This window comes from Leptodactylus fuscus, unplaced genomic scaffold (assembly GCF_031893055.1).
Source record: "Leptodactylus fuscus isolate aLepFus1 unplaced genomic scaffold, aLepFus1.hap2 HAP2_SCAFFOLD_260, whole genome shotgun sequence".
In the NCBI taxonomy this organism is placed as follows: Eukaryota; Metazoa; Chordata; class Amphibia; order Anura; family Leptodactylidae; genus Leptodactylus; species Leptodactylus fuscus.
Genome location: NW_027440283.1, coordinates 7,469 through 20,008, shown reverse-complemented (window position 1 = coordinate 20,008; position 12,540 = coordinate 7,469). Strand labels below are relative to the sequence as shown.

Genomic DNA, 12,540 nt, shown 5'->3' with positions numbered 1-12,540 from the left:
GTTGGTGTCCGACGCTAATGTCCGCAGAAGATTTTAGCATCGGACACTAGCTGTGTCCGTTCACAATTTGCTTCGTTATAAATGGGACACCATGCAGCGTCCTTTACTGTCTGTGTGCGTGTGTCCGTTTGCAAAGATATCCGATTTTTCAAGCGGACAGCTAAATCCTACATGTAGGTCACCATGTCTTTGTGTCTCTGCTCATCTCTTACTAGACATACTCCCCCCCTATACATAGACCTCAATGGGCAGCATGTCTGTGTGTCTTGCAATCCCTTTCCACTCCATAGACTTCTATAAGGTGCTGTATGAGTGAGTAAAAGATGTAGGAGGGAGGAAAGAAATCCCTGGTGAGTGGAGAAAGAGGCATTTTTCTCCTTTATGCTACATTGTTACATAAGTTTTTAATCTTCACTTATGCTATTGATTTTCACAAACTGTTGCACAGTTAATGGCTAGAGATGAGCGAACAGTAAAATGTTCAATATTCGTTTCGAGTAGCCCCGCAATATTTGACTACTCGAATTGAATATCGAATCCTATTATACTCTATGGAGGAAAAATGCTCGTTTCAGGGGTAGGCAACATTCGATCAAATAGAACTTACCAAGTCCACGAGTGAGGGTCGGGCTGGATTCTCCAAGAAGTCTCCTCCGTGCAGTGTCCCCGCAGCGTCTTCCGGCTCTGAATTCACTCTGCCAGGCATCAGGCCTGGGCAGTGCCAACTGTGCATGTCCACACTACAAGAAAATGGCCGCTTACAGTCAAAGCGGCCATTTTCTTGTAGCGCGGGCATGCGGAGTTGGCTCTGCCCAGGCCCGATGCCTGGCAGAGTGAATTCAGAGCCGGAAGACGCCACGGGGATGCTGCGCGGAGAAGACTTCTAAAGGTAGGAGAAGAACCAGCGTTGATTGGCCGACTGTATAGCATTCAGCCAATCAACGCTGGTTCTGCATCGAATTTTTCCATTCGAATAGCGAGGGGTACTCAATCGAATACTACTCGCTCATCTCTATTAATGACCATTTATAGAAGTGGCAAATTTGTTTTGATTCTTCCATTGGTGATTTAGGACATAACACACAGTTGCCCTCAATGATTCTCTGTTCCGTAGGACCTTTCACTATCTCCACCACCTCATGCTTTTTTCATCTTTTATTAGGCTCCTCCCCACTGATTTCTGCACAGTTGGATTTTTAATGTGAAGTGGGTGGTATCAGGGAAAGGCAGGCAGGGGAACTCTTACAGTGTCTGCGTTTGAATGGAGCTCTGAGCCACACCCCCTTGACATTAGGTAACATATCAGGCACCAAAACTAACAGCACTGATTGTTTAGGAATGGTGGGGGCACTGGAATAAATGAAAGTGGTGAAATGTCCTCTTTAATATTAAATATTTCCCATGTTCCAGACATAAAAGTCTTGATGTTGATCAAGACTTGAAGCATTTTTCACATTTGGGACACGATGAAGGTCTCACCTCCATGTGAATTTCTTGATGTTTCTTAAGAGAACCTTTACGCAGAAAGCACTTCCCACATTCTCCACATGAAAATGGTTTCTGTCCCGTGTGAATTCGCTGATGATGATAAAGACTTGAATGTGTTGTAAAACATTTCCCGCATTTGGAGCACGAAAACGGCCTCTCGCCCGTGTGAGTCTTCTGATGTTCTATAAGATGTGGTTTCTGACTAAAACACTTCCCACATTCTGGACATGAATATGGCTTCTCTCCTGTGTGAATTCTCTGATGTCTCTCAAAATTACATTTAATCTTAAAACATTTCCCACACTCCGCGCATGAATACGGCTTCTCCTCCGCGTGGATTCTCTGGTGCTGCTTAAGGGCACCTTTATCTATAAAACATTTCCCACATTCGACGCATAAAAATGGCTTCTCTCCTGTGTGAATTCTCTTGTGTTTAACAAGATGCGATTTCCTCCCATAACTTTTCCCACATTCCAGACATGTAAATGGCCGGTCTTCTCCGTGAATTCTCTCCTGCATGGAAAGATTGGATTTCTTTGTATACTGTTGTCCACGATCAGAACATGCAAACATGTTACTCAGTTGATGTAGATTATCTTCTACTTGATAACCGGCAGAGAGATGTCCGTGGACTCCGCTCGACTGGTCCTGAACTAAAAAAAAGAAACAATATTTTCCCAAATAAAATGATTTTATAATTTTTGGCATAAAAAATCCATATAAAAAGCACAACATGTCGCTATTAGGGTTGAGCAGATCTTGACTTTTCAGGTTCGATTTTAAAATCCGATTTCCGATAATTTTTCATTTGAACCCGATCTCGATCCCAATGCAAGTCAATGGGATTTTTTTATTAATCGGAGATCGAATTTTAAAAGCAATCCTATTCACTATACAGCATGGAATCTAACAATTGTTAGAATCCACGCTGTGTAATGAATCATTAAGTAGCCAGAGGATTTTTTTTTATTCCTCTGGCTACTTAGTCCCCCCCTGGTGTCCACTTACCTGCAGAGATGGCTGGTCCGGTGCCCTCCTTCTTCGCCCGCTGCTGCTCCACGCTGCTCTTCTCCCTTCGCTGCCCCTTCCCTGCCAGGTTAGGAGAGTGTGGACGGGTACTGGTACGTCACATCTCCCCGCCCTGTACCCACCCACACTCTCCTAAGCCACAAGCCCCGCCTTCCTAGCGCTTTAAACACTAACCTGGGAGGCAGAAGCGAGAAGAGCAGCGTGGAGCGGCAGCGAGGTGAAGGAGGGCACCGGAGCAGCCATCTCTGCAGGTAAGTAGCTACTAGAGATGTTAGTTTAGTCTCCCATTAGAATTAATGGAGTTAGCCGGTGCGCAGGGGGTTAAGACCGTGTGCCGGCTGCTTCCATTCATTCCTATGGAACCAATCTCGATCCCACCTAAAATGATCGTGTTCGGAATTCCGATTGCGATCGTGAAATTTTCTCGATCGCTGATCGGAATCCGATCTTTTCCGAACACGATCGCTCAACCCTAATTGCTATATACAATCTAAAAATCGTGACAGGTGGAATATGGAATAAAGCAGCGCGTCAACAACATGGAGGCAATTATATATAGAAAGGTAACGGGTTCTGACCAGGAGAATCACCTAAGGTGACATCCCCCGATTCCTGGCAGACAGTAATGGATCCATACGTTGGAAATTTTGGGAGATGCCTGTTATAAGACTGGAGATGTCTGGTGCTAAGAGTTGACTGTGTATTAGCGACATCTGTGAGACAGCGTGGGTCATGACCATGCCCCAAGGTAGTGGACAGACAGTAGTAGTGTGCGCTCCTGTCACTAGAGAGGGGCAAATAGCACCAAAAAACTGAGGAAAAGAACAACGGTGAGCTGAAAGCCTGCCGGGATGAAATGTGGTGGCCAGAGACATACAGTCCTATGAAAAAGTTTGGGCACCCCTATTAATCTTAATCATTTTTAGTTCTAAAAATTTTGGTGTTTGCAACAGCCATTTCAGTTTGATATATCTAATAACTGATGGACACAGTAATATTTCAGGATTGAAATGAGGTTTATTGTACTAACAGAAAATGTGCAATATGCATTAAACCAAAATTTGACTAGTGCAAAAGTATGGGCACCCTTATCATTTTATTGATTTGAATTCCCCTAACTACTTTTTACTGACTTACTGAAGCACAAAATTGGTTTTGTAACCTCACTGAGCTTTGAACTTCATAACCAGGTGTATCCAATCATGAGAAAAGATATTTAAGGTGGCCAATTGCAAGTTGATCTCCTATTTGAATCTCCTCTGAAGAGTGGCATCATGGGCTACTCAAAACAACTCTCAAATGATCTGAAAACAAAGATTGTTCCACATAGTTATTAAGGGGAAGGATACAAAACGTTGTCTCAGAGATTTAACCTGTCAGTTTCCACTGTGAGGAACATAGTAAGGAAATGGAAGACCACAGGGACAGTTCTTGTTAAGCCCAGAAGTGGCAGGCCAAGAAAAATATCAGAAAGGCAGAGAAGAAGAATGGTGAGAACAGTCAAGGACAATCCACAGACCACCTCCAAAGAGCTGCAGCATCATCTTGCTGCAGATGGTGTCACTGTGCATCGGTCAACTATACAGCGCACTTTGCACAAGGAGAAGCTGTATGGGAGAGTGATGAGAAAGAAGCCGTTTCTGCACGTACGCCACAAATAGAGTTGCCTGAGGTATGAAAAAGCACATTTGGACAAGGCAGCTTCATTTTGGAAGAAGGTCCTGTGGACTGATGAAACAAAGATTGAGTTGTTTAGTCATACAAAAAGGCGTTATGCATGGCGTCCAAAAAAAACAGCATTACACGAAAAACACTTGCTACCCACTGTAAAATTTGGTGGAGGTTCCATCATGCTTTGGGGCTGTGTGGCCAATGCCGGCATCGGGAATCTTGTTAAAGTTGAGGGTCGCATGGATTCCACTCAGTATCAGCAGATTCTTGAGAATAATGTTCAAGAATCAGTGACGAAGTTGAAGTTACGCCGGGGATGGATATTTCAGCAAGACAATGATCCAAAACACCGCTCCAAATCCTCAGGCATTCATGCAGAGGAACAATTACAATGTTCTGGAATGGCCATCCCAGTCCCCAGACCTGAATATCATTGAACATCTGTGGGATGATTTGAGAGCGGGCTGTCCATGCTCGGCGACCATCTAACTTAACTGAACTTGAATTGTTTGTCCAAAATACCTTTATTCAGGATCCAGGAACTGATTAAAAGCTACAGGAAGCGACTAGAGGCTGTTATCTTTGCAAAAGGAGGATCTACTAAATATTAATGTCACTTTTCTGTTGAGGTGCCCATACTTTTGCACTGGTCAAATTTTGGTTTAATGCATATTGCACATTTTCTGTTAGTACAATAAACCTCATTTCAATCCTGAAATATTACTGTGTCCATCAGTTATTAGATATATCAAACTGAAATGGCTGTTGCAAACACCAAAATATTTAGAACTAAAAATGATTAAGATTAATAGGGGTGCCCAAACTTTTTCATAGGACTGTAATAAGCGGCAAAAACCCACAGGCGTCCATCATCGATGCCTGTTCCAGTTCACTCCCTCCTCCTTCCCACTACTGATGACTGCACCAGATGTGTTACTGCTTTGATGACAGGAAACATTGAGAACGCCTCGCTATTATCTGCTGTTACCCGCCATAGACTTTAGCGGTCCCAGAGAGAAGCAACGTACAGTATATGAGTGGTAGAAGCTTCATTTATTAAGGGGGCTCCTAATTCTCATGGTCAGAACATTTATCAGCCATCCTGAGGGCAGAATATTAAATACAGAAGATGTAGGAAAGGCTCTTACCAGTCTCTGACACTAATATGGGGATTTCCATTTCACTCCTCGTTCCACATTCATCACTTTCCCGGAAAGATCCAACATGAAGGACGTAGTTAGTGGCCTGAAAGAAGACCAAGGTTTATCAAGATCATCAACTTTCACTCGGCAATGGAGATTCATGGTGGATAAATGTAAAATTCTGCATCCGGAGACTAATAATCTACAGGTGCCATATGTACTGTGGGAGTGAAACCGAGAGGCACCGATAGAGAAGATCTGGGTATGGGGTAGTAACAAGATGCTGCCTCCAATTATAGAGGAGGTCGGGGCTTTACATATGGCGTCTGCTCAGAAGCTACAATGGAACAGAAATATTGATTAAATAACAGAAGATGTGAACCAGACTTTGTAGGACCAAGTTCTGACATCAGTTCAGTTTGGGGCATCTCCATATCATGTGGTTTAGATCAGATTGTTCAGTCCAGGATGTAAGAGAAGCTTCATCTACCTGAGGATCCAGCGGGACATTCAGCTCTGGATCCTCTGGACAATCCTGGGAATATGGAGGACGGGGACATCTCTTTGGTGGATTCATTGGTCTGGATCCATCTATAGGAAATATGCACAGTGACTGAATACATTGTCTATATGTGATGAGTAGAGATGAGCAAACACTGTTCCATCGAATACATATTCGATTGAATATCAGGCCGTTCGGGGTATTTGATTGGAATCGAACACCATGAGGCAAATGCAGTAAAAATTCATTTCCCTCCCACCTTCCCTGGCGCTTTTTTTGCACCAATAACTGTGCAGGGGAGGTGGGACAGGAACTACGATAACTGAGGCATCGAAAAAAAATCGGAAAAAGTAATTGGCTGGCTCGGATGCATCTCTGGAGTAGCCGAGCTGAGCGCACGGCCAGCTCTGCTACATCTTGGCATAGGAATGCATTGACCAGCGTTGATTGGCCGAATGCCATACAGAGTATAGCATTCGGCCAATCAATGCTGGTTCTGCCGGTGGAGGTGGAGTCTAAGATCGGTCCACAACAGTCTCCATTCTGGTCCAATATTAGACTCCGCCTCCTCACAGACGAGCCTCCGGCAGAACCAGCGTTGATTGGCCGAATGCTTTACTCTGTATGGCATTTGGACAATCAACACTGGTCAATGCATTCCTATGGGAAAAAGTCAGCTGCCACATAGCGCAAGCTAACAGGGATCCTGATGTAATAGAGGGACTTGGGCTTGTTAGATGCCCCCAGACATGCTTCCCCTGCTGTCCCAGTTGCATCCAGGGTGTTGGCATCATTTCCTGGGGTGTCATAGTGGACTTGGTGACTCTCCTGAGTCGAATGGTGGGATCCCCTGAAACAAAGTATTTTTCCCCATAGACTATAATGGGGTTCAATATTCGTTCAAATAGTCAAATATTGAGCGGCTATTCAGAACGAATATCGAATATTTTACTGTTTGCTCATCTCTAGTGATGAGCAGATGATGGGGGAGGCTAGGTGACCCTCATACATGGTCTCCTCTATCAGGAAGGTCTCCTCTTACCTGCTGATGTGAGGGGCTGCTGATCCTCCATCATCACCTCCTTGTACAGATCCTTGTGTCCTTCTAAATACTCCCACTCCTCCATGGAGAAATAGACAGTGACATCCTGACACCTTATAGGAACCTGACAACACAATGATACAGTCATCCCCAGAGCCCTCCCTTGGTGTTCTTGTATAATGTCCCAGCATTCCCAGCAGCGCTCACCTCTCCGCTCAGCAGCTCAGTGATCCTGCTGGTAAGTTCTAGGATCTTCTGCTCATGTCTCAGTGAATGAGGTGGAGGCTCGGTGATGGGGCTCGGGGTCCTGCTCCATCCTCCTGACACACGGGGTGTCACACACTCACCAGATGACTTCTTCACTACTGTGTAATCCTGTGTATGGTGAGACACTACAGGTCACTACAGAGAGTCTAAGAATCCTTCACCTGTCCAGTCATTGCCCTGGTTTATTCCTAGAGATAAGAGTGATGTCATGTGAGACTCTCACCTCTCCAGTGATCAAGGAGATGATCTCCAGGGCCAGCTCTAATATCCTGGTAGACATGTGGTTTCTGGCCTCGGCCGTCCATGCAGGGTCGTTGACAAAAATTGCCATTGTCTTCTACCTGAGGGGAAACAAGGAGGACGAGTCTAAAATCCCATTTGATAGAACATTGTACATGTAGTTCAGTGTCTTACTGACCAGGGATTATAAATGGCTCCTCCTGGTTTATAATGGAGCTGACTTAGGATTAGTTCACACGTTGAGAGTCCCGCGCGGGTTTAGACAGAGAGAGAGACGTGGCGAGCCGTGTCTCTCTCTGGTCAAAACCCGCCTGCCGCGACCATCGCAGTCGCGGCTTTCCCCTCCGTAGGCTGGTCCTCCGTCGCCGGCCGGTCCAGCGCGCCGCGGCTTCCACCTGAAGAAAGGACATGTCGCTTCTTTTCTCCGCTAGCAGCAGCCCGCCGCTAGCGAAAAAAAGAAGCCCGGCGGTCTGCATAGACCACCATTGTAAAGGGGCGGATTTTGAAGCGAAATCCGTTGTCAAAATCCGCCCCTTTATTCACGTGTGAACGAGCCCTTACAGTATATAGACTGCAGAGAACACATACAGCAATTCTAATTTGTATGGCCACTATATACCTCCTGTCATGTATACACCTCCCTGGCACATGATGTCAGTAAGACACATTTGCATATTATCTGATCTGCTCCAGGCAGTGCTGACACACTAGAAGGGGAAAACACCTTTAATCCAAATTGGCAGTTTGTCAATTTTAAACATGCCTGGAAAAAAAGAATCTAATTTGTCACAAATGACAGCTATGAAGCAAGTCATAAGTCACAGAGTTCTCCTCAAGCGGAGCTGAGAGAGATCATCGGCACCAACAACACACTCATTATATGACGTCCCAGTGAGCTGCTGAGATGCTGGAACAATCCCGGGCACAGTGCGAGGAACGCGCTCAGCGACAGGCCAGCTTGACAGCTGTCGAAACGCCAGAGCAGGTGGATCATCAATGACAGCAAATTGCTGAATATAGGTGGACCATCGACAACAGCGACACACAGATGAAGTCGCAGGCTGAGACTAGAGTATCTCTAACCCAGCAGTAGTGTCCAGTGTGCAGCCTGCTGGGAGTTGTAGTCCTCTCCCTCTCCCCCCCAGGTCTCCCCCATATTGTGTCGGGGCTCCCGGTCACCTCCTCTCCTCACTTACCCCCTCACTCTTCAGGGCAGGACACTCTCTACCTCACACACGTCCTCCTCATCACTAGTCATGTGACCCGGCATGTCACCAGAAGGGGCGGGGCCTCTCTACCTCACACACGTCCTCCTCATCACTAGTCATGTGACCCGGCATGTCACCAGAAGGGGCGGGGCATCAGAACCGAAAGTTCAGACAGGAGAAGTCTATATACAGGGGGGGGGGGGGGTCTTGCATAGGACTGTATACAGGAGAAGGGAGGGGGTCTTACAAGGGACTGTAGATAGGAGGAAGGTTTTACATAGGACTCTATACAGGAGAAGGGAGGAGGGTCTTACGTGGGACTGTATACAGGAGAAGGGGGGGTCTTACATGGGACTGTATACAGGAGAATGGAGGGGGTCTTACATAGGACTGTATACAAGGGAAGGGAGGGGGGTCTTATATAGGACTGTATACAGGAGAAGGGAGGGGAGTCTTATATAGGACTGTATACAGGAGAAGGGGGGGTCTTACGTGGGACTGTATACAGGAGAAGGGAGGGGGTCTTACAAGGGACTGTAGATAGGAGGAAGGTTTTACATAGGACTCTATACAGGAGAAGGGAGGAGGGTCTTACGTGGGACTGTATACAGGAGAAGGGGGGTCTTACATGGGACTGTATACAGGAGAATGGAGGGGGTCTTACATAGGACTGTATACAAGGGAAGGGAGGGGGGTCTTATATAGGACTGTATACAGGAGAATGGAGGGGGTCTTACATAGGACTGTATACAAGGGAAGGGAGGGGGTCTTATATAGGACTGTATACAGGAGAAGGGGGGGTCTTACGTGGGACTGTATACAGGAGAAGGGAGGGGGTCTTATATAGGACTGTATACAGGAGAAGGGAGGGGGTCTTATATAGGACTGTATACAGGAGAATGGAGGGGGTCTTACATAGGACTGTATACAAGGGAAGGGAGGGGGGTCTTACGTGGGACTGTACACAGGAGGAGGGGGGTCTTATATAGGACTGTATACAGGAGAAGGGAGGGGGTCTTATATAGGACTGTATACAGGAGAAGGGAGGGGGTCTTATATAGGACTGTATACAGGAGAAGGGAGGGGGTCTTATATAGGACTGTATACAGGAGAAGGGAGGGGGGTCTTATATAGGACTGTATACAGGAGAATGGAGGGGGTCTTATATAGGACTGTATACAAGGGAAGGGAGGGGGGTCTTACGTGGGACTGTACACAGGAGGAGGGGGGTCTTACATGGGACTGTATACAGGAGAAGGGAGGGGGTCTTACGTGGTACTGTATACAGGAGAAGGGAGGGGGGTCTTATATGGGACTGTATACGGGAGAAGGGAGGGGGGTCTTATATGGGATTGTATACAAAATAATTTTTGCAAATTACACATGTAAAAAACGTGAGGCGTTTTCCAGCCCATATTCATGGCCACAGCCCAAAAGGGCTAGTCCAGGGTATAAACCAAACACAGCAGCCATTTTAGGACTTCAGCATCATAAGCATCCACACTCCATTTCAGACGGTGTATGGTGCAGGCAGCCAGGAGTGTTTCACCATGTAAGGGCTCGTTCACATCTGCGCCCGGGGTCTCCGCTTTCAGGTTTCTGTTTCCAGCCCAAAACAGAGCAGGAAATGGAAACCTGCAGTCATTTGAATGGGTTTGAAAAGTGTCGTCTGTGAGCACCCGTAAGCGTTTTGTGCTCTCCGCCACGAGAGTCGGACATGCAGGACTTTGAGTCCGGTTTAAAAAAAACTGGCTTCACTGTGGAGGGCATAAAACACTAACAGGCGCTCACGGCCGGACACGGTCTGACAGGTTTCCGCTTTCTGCCGGCAGAAGACAGAAACCTGAGAACAGAGATCGAACGCTGGTGTGAACCCAGAGTAAGTATGGCCTAAATCTTGTTTAAAAACTTAAAGAAATGCATATTAGCCCCTATTTTTACTTGAGTATAAGCCGACCCGAATATAAGCCGAGGCCCCTAATTTTACCACAAAAAACTGTTGAAACGTATTGACTCGAGTATAAGCCGAGGGGGGGGGAAATGCAGCAGCTACTGGAAAATTTCAAAAATTAAAATGGTCGTAGTTTTTGGGTGGAGTAGTTGCTGGGGAAGGGGAGGGGGTGTTTTGGTTGTCTGTCTGCCCCTTCCCTCAGCTTGAGGGCTGGGTTTTTTCCCACACTTGGAATTCAGTCTGACTGAGTATAGGGGATCTGCAGTGCTCCTATTAACCCCTTCCTGAAGGAACAGGAGCACTGCAGATCCCCTATATTCAGTAGACACAGGGAGACCTAATGTGTATGTGTGTCACAGTCATTTTCTACCTTTATATGTATTCTAGGGAAAGGAAGGATTTACAACTTTTATTTATTTTATTTTTTAAAGCTTCTTTTATTTTTCACTATTTTATGGGAGATTCTATACATTAATATTGCGGCCGGCGCGACTCGAGTATAAGCCGAGGGGGGCTTTCTCAGCACAAAAACTGCTTAAAAACTCGGCTTATACTTGAGTATATACGGTATCTTTATTTTGTTATTTGGTTTTAAAACAGCTCAAAACATTTAGAGATATCCAAAGGCCAGCCAGAGCCCCACATATCTCCCCAGCAAGAAGCCTGAACAACTACCTAATAAATAAATAAGTAGTGAGTTTGTTTCTTGCCATAACCAGCAGGCTGGATAGGGAATCATAGGGGCTGTGTATGTAAAAGAATGTATTTTCAAGATTTTGTGTTTTAATAGCAGAAACATCATGTCCACCAGGGCCAAAACAGTCCCATATAATAGGATGGACATTAACGTGTCGTGTCTGGTCCAATTACTAAGCGGAGGCTGCACATGCAGGGCATTACTAATAAAAGCTGCATGCTTTGTGCAATCGAGTGGTTGGTTATGTAGATTAGTCTCAACAGTGGCACAATATGGGGTATTTTCTGCCCCTGTGTGCTGGTAGGACAGGCAGAATTTTAATTAGCCAAGTTGAACTCCTGGCTGACCCTAAAAGAGGGCACCAAAGCCCTTCCGCCATGGAGGGAGATGGATGAAAAACTGGTAATGTGACCAACTGACCCATGTTGGAGACAGAGGGTACCTTAGGCCTGAATCCAGGGAGGTACCCAAGTTGGACTCTATCCTCGAAGAAGGTGGTGTAAGGCTCTTCGGAAGAAAACGCCTGCAACTCACTCACCCTCTTGGCCGATGTTATGGCTAGGAGGAAAGCCACTTTATAGGTGAGGAACTTCAGTTCTGTGTCTTCTAGAGGCTCAAACGGTTTGTCACATAATGCTGACAGGACCGTACTGAGGTCCCATTTGTGGACGGGAGCAGTAAGTGCTAGCCTCAACCTCCCGAAACCCTTCAAAAAGGTGCTTACTAGAAAGTATTGAGATAATCACTTCCCCAGACAGGCAAAGAAGGCGGCTACATGTACCTTCAGGGTCGCAACCGAAAGCCCCTTGTCTAGGCCGTCCTGAAGGAAGTCCAGGATCGCCTCCACTGGGGAATCCAAGGAGTCCACCTCGTGCTCCCGGCCCCAGGAATTAAATATGTTACCGACCCTTCGGTAATTCCTATTAGTTGATTCCGCCCAGGTGTCTTCAGGACGGCTCTTGAGAGTCCGCTATTCCTTAATAGGGATTGGTCAACTTCTAGGCTGTGAAGTTGAATCTCTTCAGATCCTGGCAGGTCAGCTCTCCTTGAGTTACCAGATCTGGGAGGGGGGGGGGGGGGGAAGCCTCCAGTAAATGCCTTGACTCATTCTCATGAGCTGAGCAAACCAAGTCCTTTTCAGCCAGAACGGGATTATGGCGATTCCCGAGACTTGGTCCTGTCTTATCTTCATCAACACCTTGGGTATGATGGGAATTGGAGGGAAGATGTAAATCAGCCTGAACCTCCAAGGGATGGACAGAACATCCACTGCCAAGGGATTGTCCTCCTGATAGAGGGAACA

General features: G+C 46.3%; 1 protein-coding gene across 1 annotated transcript; it reads right to left on the bottom strand.

The window, feature by feature from the left end:
- Positions 1–1,384: 1,384 nt before the first annotated feature.
- Positions 1,385–8,631, bottom strand: LOC142187863 (uncharacterized). Its single transcript, XM_075261671.1, has 7 exons — positions 8,578–8,631; positions 7,365–7,482; positions 7,082–7,249; positions 6,875–6,998; positions 5,821–5,921; positions 5,337–5,433; positions 1,385–2,141 (listed from the first exon to the last, which is right to left on the bottom strand). The coding sequence occupies exons 2-7, from the start codon at positions 7,470–7,472 to the stop codon at positions 1,432–1,434; spliced, it is 1,308 nt and encodes a 435-aa protein (XP_075117772.1). The 5' UTR covers positions 7,473–7,482; positions 8,578–8,631; the 3' UTR covers positions 1,385–1,431.
- Positions 8,632–12,540: the final 3,909 nt, after the last annotated feature.